The sequence below is a fragment of the Ciconia boyciana genome, chromosome 1 (assembly GCF_034638445.1).
Source record: "Ciconia boyciana chromosome 1, ASM3463844v1, whole genome shotgun sequence".
Taxonomy (NCBI): domain Eukaryota; kingdom Metazoa; phylum Chordata; class Aves; order Ciconiiformes; family Ciconiidae; genus Ciconia; species Ciconia boyciana.
In genome coordinates this window covers 151,849,086-151,862,824 of record NC_132934.1, presented here as the reverse complement: position 1 = coordinate 151,862,824, position 13,739 = coordinate 151,849,086, and the positions used below count along the sequence as shown (strand labels likewise).

At 43.4% G+C, this 13,739-nt stretch overlaps 1 protein-coding gene across 10 annotated transcripts in view; it reads right to left on the bottom strand.

The window, feature by feature from the left end:
• LIMS1 (LIM zinc finger domain containing 1) overlaps positions 1 to 13,739 on the bottom strand; it is a 77,888-nt gene that overhangs the window by 18,073 nt on the left and 46,076 nt on the right. For 9 of the 10 annotated variants that reach the window (XM_072849790.1, XM_072849794.1, XM_072849795.1 and 6 more), the window contains one exon: positions 1,473 to 1,632. In XM_072849790.1, the coding sequence (XP_072705891.1) occupies positions 1,473 to 1,632 (160 nt within the window). Of the gene's footprint in view, positions 1 to 1,472; positions 1,633 to 3,935; positions 4,306 to 13,739 lie in introns of those variants that run through there. The other variant, XM_072849787.1, reaches the window with a different exon arrangement.

Sequence of the window (13,739 nt, the reverse complement as noted above, 5' to 3'; positions counted from 1 at the left end):
GAAAAAGGATGAATAAAGCACTCATTATTTAGAGAAAATACATTTTATTATTTTAAGACAATTTTATTAAGACCACTACAAATATTTTAGTTTTAAAACATTCATATCACTTTACGTTTGCCTCAGGTCTTAACATGTCAGGATGGACTCCTTACCATGCCTGCAAGCAGGCAGCAGCTCAGTATGTATTAACAATTGAAATGCAACGTGTAAGTATCTGGAAGGGGGTTGTTTTGTTTTTATTTAATTGCTACTGCCTTGCAGCTCACCTTCTGATGTCTTATGGAACACTAGCGGCTCATTTACCACAATTTGTGCAACACTGTCCCTGCAGCACTGGAAAGTCTTTTGATCCTCAAACAAGGTGAGAGAAAGCAAACCCCAGGAATCCCCTCTGCCAGTCTCTTTTCCAATACACACTCCTCCCTCATCCTGTCCTCATCACCACGTAAGGTGGCTCTGTAAAATTAGAAATACTACTGTGGAAGATAAACTGTTGTGCTCTTGCCACAAGGATGGCACACTGTATGTGAGGGCAGAGCATTGTGCTTTTAACACACAGCTCACCTTCCTTTTCAGATCACAGTATGATATAAATCCTGTAACCGCTACTGTAAGTTGGAGTACAAGCTACTTGAGCGAGACCTTGTCTCTCAGACAGTAACTCCCTGTCTCACATCATCTACCCTTCCTTATACCAATCACTTCATATTTTATGAACTAGTCTAAAGCTTTCACTAAAGCCATTTCGTGCTTGAGATAGCTGAGCCACATCCTGAATCCCCACAACAGGGGAAGGCAAAAGAAAACGACACCAACATCAAAATATCCATCTGAGCTCAGGCCAATCTACCTGGGGCTGAGAAATATGAGTGAGAGCGGATTTTAACCCTTGAAAGCATGTAAGAACTGCTAATTTTGAATGCTCCAGTTTGTTAAACCTAGAGTTGACCCTACATAGGCCCCGTCTGGTTTGGGCTCTCCGCACACGCTGATCTCAGCATGCTGACTTACGGGTCATCTCTATGAGCGACTTTTCACATGCCGTCCTGGCCTCACTCAACTCAGCAATAAACCTCCTGTGGACCACAGGATGCTGGGGTTTCCTTCTATATGACTGTTCTCCTCTAAGAAGTATGCTTTCTCTGTATTTCTGGTATGATATACAGATTGTCTTCACAAATTTCAGGGGAAAAAGTCTGCACTAAGAGAGAAATCTCCAGCAGTTCTTTTCTCAGCTCTGATAACATGAGGCTACACGTTTAAATAAGGTTATACACACTGATGTCCTCCAAATTGGCACAGAAACATTTCTGCTTTTTACTCCCTCTATTGGGTATATCCTTTCGGAGCCCCATTCTTGCCACGGAACTTTCTAAGCTATTGATCTGCCTGTAGCTACTTCTGGTACGGGAATGAAGGCACAAGGTGAAGGCTGGGGATGAGAGGAGCACTGTGCCCCACTTGCTTACCTCGTAGAAGAGCCCTTCAGGGAACTGCTGAAAGCACTGGGCGCAGACGAAGCACTGCTCGTGGTACAGCTCACCGTTGCTGTTGACGATTTTCTCAGCAGGGGCAAAGCCACCTCTGCAGCGCTCACAGATGGCATTTGCAAGCGCGTTCGCCATGTTGCTGTCATAAAAAAAAGAGAAAGAAAATTAGCCCAAATAGGCAACACCACTGGTTGTGGGTCTCTTTTTTTCTCCCCAAAGCCAACTACATCAGCCTAACGCTAGGCTGCTCAACACAAGTTTTGTAATGGACTTAATGACTTGTGGCATCCCCTCAGAAATAAAACTGCCATTTTGCCCTGCTCCCAAACTCTTTAGAAACAAAAACCCCACAACACACTCTAATAACTATTAATTCAAAAAAGCAAACAGAAACGTGGTTACTACAGATACATTTACAGGCTTTTTATGATGAGAAAAAGCAGGCAATTCGAAGTACTACTATACAAATGACAAAATATATTAGAATTACAGAAAACAAGGGCAAATATTAACAAGAATTGAGGACTGGCATCACATAGGAAAACATAAATGATAATTCCAAAATAATTCCTAATTCTAAAATATATTTAACAGCATTGGTTCAAAAGCTCTAAATAAGCAATGTGAAAGAGTGTACAGTATCTAGTCTGGTAGATATTACTGAAAACCAGAGCAGGTAAACAATTACTCCTTATATAAACTTCACATAGCTTGAAGTCATTTTACAAACTTAGTTTGAAGCCGTGGGATTTTTGGTGAGTTTGTTAGGGTTCATCTCAGGGAGGTCAGCTCACGGCATGCCGGTGCCAGTCCAGGGCCAAGGGGAAGGGTGAGAATGCTCTGGCTGCCCCACTGCGACCCACACGCAGGCCAACACAAGCTGGTGACCCCATGCCAGGAATGCAAAAATTACTCAAATTGCAACCTTGGTTGCTTCTCAAAGGCACATGACCATAAAATGACATCGCAGTAGCTGCAAAATATCGGAGGAATTAGCTACTTCACTAGGATCGTGTCCACATCTGCAGAAGACAGTACAGCTGTGCTTCAGTTAATTAAGGCTCCTGTGCCAGAAAAAGGCTCACTTGATTTTTCCCTCACAAGCATTTTATTACTCGTATCTAGACTCTCAAAGCTATGCCTTTCAGGATCACCTCTATGCCCTAATACCATTTGATAGCCGAGAGCAAATACAGGGCAATGGTCTAGTTTCATTACAATCTGACCACAGCTGACAAAACCACTGACTCAAACATCTATCTGGAAGCTTATTAAACAACAGACATTATTTTAAACACATGTGCACGCATGCGCACACTTTGATACAGATATCATGCTGCGCCTGTAAGTGCAGAGCCCTTAGTCCTCTGCAAGACGCCAAGCCTTTCCCTCCAAGGGGATAAGACCTCTTGGCTTCCACCAGGATCAATAGGAACTGAATTCATTCCTTGCACAGCATCTGAGGGAGCAAGCAAACACCTAGCACGTGGTTCAAAAAGGAATGTGCTTTATCTATTTCTTACACTGTCTCACAGAAGAGCCCTGTGCAAGGTCACATCTGACCAGTTATTATTATCTGGCTTTCCCCCCACACACCCAGAGATCTTTGCAGAAGAGGAAAACAGTAACTGCTATCCAAATATTCACCACCCTCTCAGCGAAACAATCAGTGGGCAAATTTCACAAGGAGATCAGATGGAGAATGGTCTATCCCATACTATCCCATACATAACAGACAAGCCTACAGATTAACTGCAGTGATTATACGTATAAACTGTGGTTAACTTTAAAGCTCGCCGATGGTCTCCATGGATTGTGCATGCTTTCTGTGGGGGAAAACCTCAGTCACTTCACCCACCCTCTGTATCAGTCTAAATGAAGAAAATCACCACAGAAACTGGGATGTTCATCACCTCAACAGTTCTCGAGCACTAAGGGTGTTAAACTTGAAAAATTACTTAATGTTAAGTGCTGTCAGACACAAAGTATAATCCAAGCAAAAATATGAAACAAAATTCAAAAACAAATGAAACCATAAAGCTTTCCTCCTCAGTATGCAAAAGTACTTCACTTTGGTTTGAAACACATCCTATATGTAAAACCAGAGATGTACATAATACTTCTGCATTAGTGAAGCAGTTTATCCATTTGCCCAAAATAACAGACAAACAACCTAAAGGCAGAGAGACTATTTGACAAATTCCAACCCCGTTTCAACTGCCGATAAAAATTTCTGACGCAATAAATGATGAAGTTTAAAGCAACAGCTCAAATTTCAGTTGACGATTACAACTGGCAATGTATCAAGCAGAACCGTGGCAAAGGTTGCATTAGAGAACGGCTTGCACAGCCTGCCCGGAGCTCAGATAATAAAATACAAATGTACAATACGCCAATAATGTCACCATAGTTACATCCTGAAGCCGAACAGAATGAACTTACAATCTTGCATAAAAGTCACAGAACTCTTTGTAGAGTTTTATGTCACTGTGTCTACGTTGCAATTTTGACACCGGTTTCTCGCCTTCGTTTCCTGCAGAGTTGTGAGCATCAGGAGCGACCTTGTGTACAACCTCTTCATCCTCCGGGATGGAGTAAGGGTAAGCTCTGCGCTGGAAGTCCATCTCTCTCTAATTGCTTTCCCAGGTGTATATATTCCACGCTTAAAGAAGCTGTAGGCAAAGTCTGCAAAACAATATGCTGGACTTCCCCTTGTTCCCAGCAAAGTGATTTACTTTCGCAGCTCCGTGTCATGTAGTCGGAGCTGCTCAGCGCCCTGCTAGAGCTTCAAGTTAAAAGTTCAGCGGTGGGGCGGTGAGCCCGTCACGCTGTGATTTACTGGCGCTGGCTGCGAGCGGAGGAGCACATTCCCCTGCCAGGCCCTCATGCAAACTCAGATGCTGGAAAGGGGCTTCGCTGCTGGCTGCTGATAGAAGCTGCCCAGGAGAGCTGCGTTATGGGTAACCTATGTGAGCGAACACGTTCACCGCCAAACTTGTCCACAGCTACTTTCTGCTGAGGGCAGTGGAGGCGGATTCCAACAATATTTTATGGTGGGCAAGCCAGCAGTGGAAAGCACGAAGAGAAGAATTCTGTCATTAGGTAAATATTGCTTTAATGCTACAGTGCATTAATTACATTGTAAAAATGGCCTTTAATGTTCCATTTGTGTCTTCTAAGTCATATGTGCTGAATTTACCTATAGGTGTCTGTCTTCTTGTCAGCACTTCAGAGAAGGGGTAGGTACAGATGGATAGTGTGGTTTCTGTTGTGCTTCACAGGCCATTAACCGAACTGCCAGGTATGCTATAATGGGCAATATATGAAGGAGGAAAAACAAAGCCTGACTTGCAGTGATGTGCTGCGTTTAGAACAATTACCTAACATAAGAACACTTCATAGGTTTGAAAGCTGAATAAATTTACTGTGGATATTAGGGAACTGAGAGAGCAAGACCAGGAAGAAATAATGAAAATTAGTAATTCATTCACCAGAGAATGCCCTCCTAATGTTGCAATTATTTCATGGTTATATTCTATTTAAAAAACCTATTGTGCACTGCTTACTAGGCAAGGCAGGGTTGATTAGCTGCAGATCTGCAGTTAATAATTACACCCCTGCAAGATCTCCCTGCTTGAAGTGCAGCGCTTGCGGCAGACGTGGGATACTCAGCTTCCAGCAACTCATAACTGCAGACAAAACAGGGTTTGGGGAAGCTGTCCCGAGTACCCATCTCTTGTGTTGAACTGACTCAACCTTGCTAGCAGTCAATTGAACTGCAGAACCGCATGCACTTTGTGCTCATGACACACGGCGTCTTGGTATCAGAAGAATCTGCTAGTCTGCGAGGGGGCATGAGAAAGCAGAGGACACGAAGGAGACGAACAGTGAGAACAAGTAGAGAAATTAGGACTAGAAGATGACAAAGGATATGACAGAAAGTCCAGTCAAGGCTATTACTTCTTAGTGTGTCTTCACCTTCCTAGGACCTACTGCAGAAGGTCTGGCTTATGATGGTTTTGGGCCGTATCTCGCACCACGAGTTGGGATAGCTTGCTCGGTAAGCGTACAGCAGCACACACGCCACTCTCCATGCAGGCCTGGGCTCGCACGTAGCCGTCATCCCGCAGCCTGGCCAACACAGCACTATATTTCTGCTGCTGCCAAATTTGTGGGATGGGTTTGGTCAGTCTTTCCTTCACCTCCCCTCGGCAGGAAGCAACTTCTGGGCAACCCTGCGCCACAAGACATCACGGTAGGTGGGACCCAGGCAGCGTGACCCTGCTTATCTACCCGTCCGTAGGTGTGATTATCCATCTTGCACAGAGCTACCGGGAGTCACAAGCTGTAACAGGCTAAGGAGGCTGCACCCTCACCACTTACACGGCTTGGCTGGAGCTCAAGCCCTATTTTTATCTGTCACGGAGCAAGCTCCAGATCAAGCAATCCTCAGGATGTAGCCTTAGGCCATGATGAACTTGCCAGAAACAGCGCTGGAAGAAAAGGTTTCTGCATCTGCTGGAGCACCAGGGACGAAAACGAGCGCTGTTTGCCAATGGAGATGCAGGCGTAGTGATGCCGGCTCTTCTTCTCCATGCTGCTTCCCAACATTTCCTGCACAGATCAATGCTGAGCTTTTGCAGGTATGAAAAACTCCAGGGAGACTGACTGCAATGGACTAAGCATGCCGATTCATCCAGGATTAGTGCAGGTGCACCAAGCCGCTAAGATAAGAAACAGCAAGTCAGTCTGTCTCTTCCCCTTATCACTGACCACCTCCTCAATTTTGTTCTTATACTTTGTCCCAGATCGCAGGCAATTCTCCTGGGAGGCTGCTGCTGCGATTCAGAAAGCCCTGAAGAGCTTCTTTCTCCCAGTGGACAACTTCAGTCCCTGCAGTAACCTGAAATCCACAGGCTACCAAGGTGGCTGGAAGCCACTTCTGCTGCCTTGCGTCTTCTGTGGTCAACAGGAAAATATTTGCTCGCTTCTTTGGCTTGCTACTGCGCAGTCTTCCGCGTGGCTGTAGCAAAGCAAGCAGTACGGCAAGTCAGCGCAGTAAGATGGCCATCCAAAAAGCCTGTTTTAATCTTCCTAGCTTTTTTCAAGAAGCAGTCCTACAAGGTAGTATGACTCCATATGTGCAATAAGTAGAAGCTGCTTGGTTCTCAAGGCCTACTGCCATTGCTGCTCGTGGAATTACTCCCAATTTATTTTCCATTAAGCAAGAAAGGAGCTTGCCAGGAGTTTAAAAAGGGCCTTTCTGCTACTGAAGCAAAACTTAGTTGCTGCTGTGAAGGTTTGGTAGTCCACAAATCCAGAGCAGCTGGCCATCTTTCCTTTTTCTGTCATTTTGCTGAAGGCGTGCTGCCAAGATCTGAAATACGCTGTTAAAAATACATGGCATTTTCATTAGGGAATTCTAGGCTACTCTGAGGTGAAGCTGTCCATGGTGGGCGAGAAGCGTGCAGGGGGTTGTCGATTTACAGCAGCAGCTTCCCAAGGGCATTCCCTGGGATCTGGGACAAAACCTACCAGCCTGCTGTTAAGGAAGCAGCGATAAGGAGAGGAGAAAAGGGAGAAGTTCAGTATTTAATTGGAAAAGGTACGTGGGCAGGAAGAGGACAGAGAGGCTCCTCTTGGCACACTGAGGATCTTATCAGAAGCCAAAGCTGACGGCGGGGAAGGTGCTAAAGGAAACAGCAGAAGAGGGGAGGGGAAGCGTCCCACTGCGGCTACAGAGAAGGGCTTCGGAAAACAGCAGCAAAAATAGCCGCACTGCTTTATCATCGCTGGCGGACGACTGCCGCCCCGCTCACACGCTGCTTTCTCTGGAGAGCTTTCAAATCTGGCTGTCCGTGCCGGTGGCTGCCAGAGGCAGACAGGGACTCTTACAGAGAAGGCTCGGTGGCCGGCCAGCCCTGCTGAGCGCTTCGCTCCATGCCACAAATAGACGTGCCGAGCAGTCACGGCTCCAAACAAGGTGCTTGGCAAAAGCAGCTGCTGCTTGGCAACCTACTCGTGCCACCGTGAAATATCACTGCGTCACTGGCGCTGTCGAGAGGCCACGTGCCCCATCGGGTTATGCAGGGGGGGATAAGTAATCACAGTGCATCCCTCCCCTTCCCGCATAGGTAAGGGTGATTTCATTTTAATTCTATTTAACACAGATGCTACGCAACAGTACTCACATGCAAAATACAGAACAACTAGAACAGAAGTTTTGCTGCAAAATATGCGTGGACTTGCAGTGCCCTGCGCTGATTTCTGCACCAACCTTTTAAAGCACTAATTGACCTTTTGTGTCTTTTTAAATTGAAATTAAAAACACTCTCGGGTTCTGGTTGCTGCAATTGTTTACCTCTTAAGCAATAAAATACTTTCCGTGTTAAGCTGGTCTCCTAAGGCAATTTGAAAGAAGTTATAAATCTTTTCTATAATAAAGATGCACATTACGGGTAGGATTTTCACATGTGCCCATCACTGCTCTAACTTCTGTTTCTATTGAAAAGGACGGAAAACCATCTTGAAACCACTGCAATAAAAACCAGGTGAATTCTGAGTGCTCCTAAAAGTTTCATCCTTTAGACTTTGCCACAAAAAGCATGATTAAGCTTCTGTGGTGGGAGTTTAAACAGGGCAAACGAAAAGGCAACTCTAGCTGTTTCATATACTTCAATATAAATTTATTCTAGTATAAACATGTCCAAAAAATGCTTTGGTCTCTGCAAACAGAGAAGGCTCACATTCCATCTCTCCATAAGGAAATTAATACAACTGGAATAAACAGGTAACCAGCACCTTCCCACACAACGTTTTATCAGCCATACAAGCACAGTGAAAACTCAGTCTCTGACAGAATTCGTAGAAAGGGAGAGCAATATTTAACTATAGCACTTTCCTGTTCTAAGTAATATTTCAAAAAACTACTGTTATTTTCTTCCTGCTGGTTACAAACATTACCAAAAGAAGCCATGCTTTGTGTAAAACAAGAAATTACTTCTGTGTACAGATACCTGCTACTCTAAAACAGCCATCTCTTCCTCCACCACTACTATTTTTTGAATCCTATGCAGACAGGAAAAACAAAACAACAAAAAGACGCGGTATCACATATGACAAGCTCATGAGAGCTCAATTTGTATTGCATGAGATACAGCATACTATTGGTTATTCTAAAACTCTCCACCTTGTATAGTTGACTGCATGTATATTTCACTATGGTAAATATACTGTATCCAAACTCTTCCAACTCAATACATTTTAAAGATGCATTTGCACTAATGCATTTCATATAACAACATTTATATCCCCATTTCTAATTTAAGAATAATAAAAAAGGTCAGCTACTCAATACTAGGGGCTGCACATCAAATGTCTCTGAGACACTCGCTCTGAAAAGAACCGTCTTTTCAAGACCGATGAGACAAGATCAGGCCCAGCATGCCCAAAAGCATCCTTCTGTTTGGATATACGCACAGTGAATTTCACAGCACCAAGGTCATTCAGTTCTAAAGTTTGAAAGTGTTTCGGCAGAATAATATTTATACTGGTGGAAATCAAACCACTGGAAAGTCAAGGGATGCACAATAGAGTGTGATCAGGCAATTGCAAGCAAATGACAACTCAGTGTACGTGTGCTCCTCCTCCATTGCTTAAGGAACAGATTTAACGTTCAAAGATGTAAGAATGTATGAAGCTGACCTTTGCATTTTGTGGTATTTCAGGAAAATAGCATCCTGGCTTGTATCAGGAATAGCATGGCCAGCAGGACTAGGGAAGTGATCGTGCCCCTGTACTGGGCACTGGTGAGGCCGCACCTCGAATACTGTGTTCAGTTTTGGGCCCCTCACTACAAGAGACACATTGAGGTGCTGGAGCGTGTCCAGAGAAGGGCAACGAAGCTGGTGAAGGGTCTGGAGCACAAGTCTGATGAGGAGCGGCTGAGGGAACTGGGGTTGTTTAGCCTGGAGAAAAGGAGGCTGAGGGGAGACCTTATCGCTCTCTACAGCTACCTGAAAGGAGGTTGTAGAGAGGTGGGGGTCGGTCTCTTCTCCCAGGTAACAAGCGAAGGACAAGAGGAAATGGCCTCAAGTTGCACCAGGGGAGGTTTAGATCGGGTATTAGGAAAAATTTCTTCACCGAATGGGTTGTCAAGCATTGGAACAGGCTGCCCAGGGAAGTGGTTGAGTGACCATCCCTGGAGGTATTTAAAAGACATGTAGATGTGGGGCTTAGGGACGTGGTGTAGAGGTGGACTTGGCAGTGCTAGGTTAATGGTTGGACTTGATGATCTTAAAGGTCTTTTCCACCTTCTTTAGAATCTTCTAAATGATTCTATGATTCTAAAATGCTGCGTTACCATATTTCTCTTCAGAGTAACAGTTTCCTAGCACCAATATTCAGTTCATGTCACCTGTCACTGAAATCCACCAAAAATCCTTCACCAAATCCTTAGTGTAAAGGCAAACGCCAGCCTTTGCTTCTGCCTTAGCCACCTGCCTGCACTAGCTGGAACCAATGTTTTCACAAGCCGAACACCACGACCCGAGCAGTTCATCCAGGAGCTATAATTAATACCATGACTCAACATAACACCCCGGCTACCGGGAGAGACTTCCAGTATGTTCCTTGTAGGGCAGAGATAACTGCAACACCAGGCTTCCCGGCTTGCAGCGACATCCTTATTATAGTCACGTCTCCGCTGGAGACACCACGCCGAGGACTGAACCAGCACATCACTGCCATGCACGTCTCCTCTCGAATATTACTATTGATCTACACCTCCAGCAATCTAACCTCTCTAGATATTTTTCACCTTCATTAAGTTTGTTTTTCTGTTCTATATGAGGAAGTGCAAAGTTTTTCATCGCCTGAATTAATTTGTTTTGGGCAGAAGGTAGAATGTGGGAAAGAAAACATCGCCTCAGCTGTTGCTCTTCTCTCACACACATATTAAATCGTAATTATTAGTCACTCTGAGTTTTGGTTTCACCTTTTTTTTCTTCCCACATTCACTGCAGTATCACTAAGCTTTAAAACCAGCAGAAGATGGCAGACAGCTGAGCCATGTGCAGTTAACATTGCAGAATTAAATAATGGCCCCAATATTCAAGAGCCAAAAGAGAATAAGCAGAGGCAATTTATGTTCCTAAGAGTCGAGCAGGAGTAATGTATCGACAAATAAAGCTAGTACAAAATAGCACTGCTTTCATACTTCATTACGATGGTCTTAACATTTTGGGTAACAGAAACTGAAGATCTTCATCTTGCACTTTATATTTATTAGCTCTTCAATACTAGTAGCAGAACTTTCAAGTAAGCATGAATGAATTTCAGCAGCAGTTACTGCAAAGCAAGACTTCCATGCATTTTCCAAACTGAAGGCTTTGGTTAACTACTGCAAGATTTTTTAAAAGTAACAGTTTCCACCCCAACAATTGACTAATCCTGAATGAGTAAAGCAGGAGTGAATGGTTATAATATATTTTATAAGACTTGTGAGGGAAGATGTAGAAGTTACCCCTCACAACAGCATACCGGTGGGATTACCTGAAGGCACAGCACAGGGTTTTGTGCTTTCTATCAGAGGGGTCTGAGCCCTGCCAAAACTCCTTCCCCTTTGCTACATACCACAGAGAAGTGGGTATAATTTGAGGATTAGCTTTATAAAGGAATGTAGTTTAAAACTAAGCAATTACTTGTACACTTCGGGCAAAATTCATGACCTGCAACATGGTAACTCATGGAGCTATCCTACCTTGAAGCTGCACTGCTACCATGTCCTTTAAAAAAAAAAAAAAGTATATATATATAAGGAGCAGCTTTTTTAATATATCAGAAATATAGTGTATCCTTCAGTTTCTGAAGTCAGCAAGGAGAAGCATACAAAACAATAACTGAAAAGCCAAATATCAAGCAAGACAAACAGCTTTCATTGCAAACTTTCCGTACCGGAACAAGAAGGGGACTAGCCAGGGCAGTTTTGAGTCATGACTCCGAGTGGGTAACATTTTTCCAATAGCTGCATAGAAACAGAGTTCAAAAGGTAGACTCAACTTGGGATCAAGAACTTTATGATCTATGAAAAGCGTGACATACATGGATTTAACATGCTGGAAAAGACAAACCCCGTTTCACATCCGCTTCACCTTCGTCCATGCACTTCTTGCTGGAACAGCTTGAATCTTTTGAATCTTTCATTTAAAAAGGCACAGCTGAGAAATGCTGCCAGGTATTGCTAGCTGTGTCTGCCAATATGTTTCCTCCTTTGAGGCTAACAGTTTTTAATTAATTTTCTTCTAGCTCCGTCATGGCTATCAGAGGAGATAGATAGAAAAAGCAGAAAAGCTACAGGGAAATATGTCACAAAAGTCATAAACCAAATTTCTCGTTAGACAAAAGGCTCCAAAAGATCACAAAGCTTCATCTTCGTGATAAAGACGCATCACAGGATGACTTAGAATCTGCTGACAAAGCTGAGCAGTGTCATCCAAAAACACTGCTCACAGAGCGTTATATATGAAACCACCATTTCAGAATGCTACCAGGAACTACCTAAAATCAGAAGTTTCTACAAAGCTGGCAGATACACAGACGAAAACCGAACAATGCCTAAAGCTGCTACGGCAAATCAAGCAAAGAAAAAATGAACACACAACCATGTGCACTACAGCATCAGATAATACACATGAAAACTCAGAGCATCGCTCATGTTTGGGAAATGCCCTGAGATTCCTGGGTAAGACCGGCAGAGTTAACCGAAGGGAAAAACACTGAATGTCACAAACTGTGTAGGAAGTCCCTGAGCCACAGCTGGTGGCAAGCTGGGATTACTACCAAGGGAAACCCCATAAAAGGCCCGCTCTTTCCTTACACCTCCCACCACAGGCATCAGCTTTTGGCCACCGTCAGAGGCAACATACTTGGCAAGCTGGAGCCGTTCCCGTGTCTGGAGAGCATCATGTAAAAGGCCCACAGTCCTCTTGAGGACACCATGGCTGTTAGCTTTGCATCTCCTAGAACAGCTCAGAGACCACAGGAAAACAAAATAAACAGAAAGGGAACCCAAATGTAACAGCCTTTAAGCTTGTTCTCCCCGATGCCTGCAAGTTGGTCATTTTTATTAAGTGGTGACACTGACATAATTTAGTTTTTCTCTCCTCTGCAGAATACTTCTGTGTGTAAATTCACTTCAGTGTGACAGACTGCATTCAGAGGAGAGCTTAATTATAATGAAGCATAGTGAGCAATCACAGTACATTTTCTGTAGAGAACACCTCTGGTGAGGTGCTATCGAAACACATGAAAGCAAAAGCAAAAAAAGAGAAACCTACAACTTATCTTTAGCCAGCTAATCCTGTGAGAAAGAGCAATGAAAATCCTAATTGCTATAATCATACAAGCTTAACAATATACTGAAATAATAGATTATTACAATGAGGCAAGCATAAGAGGAACAGTAGTAATTGCTTGGGTTTCTGTTATGCAAGCAGCTACCTCCGGTCATCTGGAGTCACGCGAGGTGATAGGTGAGCAAGTCAAACAAAATTGCTTATGAGTTATTATGCAATGCAAGAGACAAGGGGTGAGAGAGAAGGCAAGAAAAAAGGGTGTGTTCCTCATGAGTTATTTTAACCCCTAGAGCAATGAAACGTACAGCACAAATGAAAAGTAAAGCCTCTAGTCATTTGGATACCTCAAACTAAGGTTCAATGCAAATTCTAAGTATCGCAATACTAAAATATAACCATGAAGCACATTTTTGCTGGCTGGAAGTTACTATAATTAATAATAATAATTCAGTGTTACGTTTACATGGACAAATCCTCTCTTCAATTAGAGCAGCTAGCAGATGAGCCAAAGTGTTTTTGAATCAAGAGTTCCCAAGCATCTGATTCAAATTAGTATTTCTAGGTCCCAACTCTCTACTATTCCAGCAGAGTTTCTAACCACAACAAATGAAGAAGTATAATGTTTTTGTGGCTTAACATTTATTTTCAAGCTCTTCCTGGTTTAATAAATTATTCTCTTTTTTTAACAATGTATTGAGTAATTACTGCTTTACCTGCTGACACTGGCACCATGAGCAAGTGAAACATCTACTTACAGAAAGCAGCTATATAAATATTAATATTTGTGATGCTATTAAGAAACGTTACTGGTGGAAATCAAATTTAAGAACGCTTCCAGGTGCAGACAGATCTTTTCTTTCCGCCTTCCTCTGCTCTCAGTACCCTAAGGCGT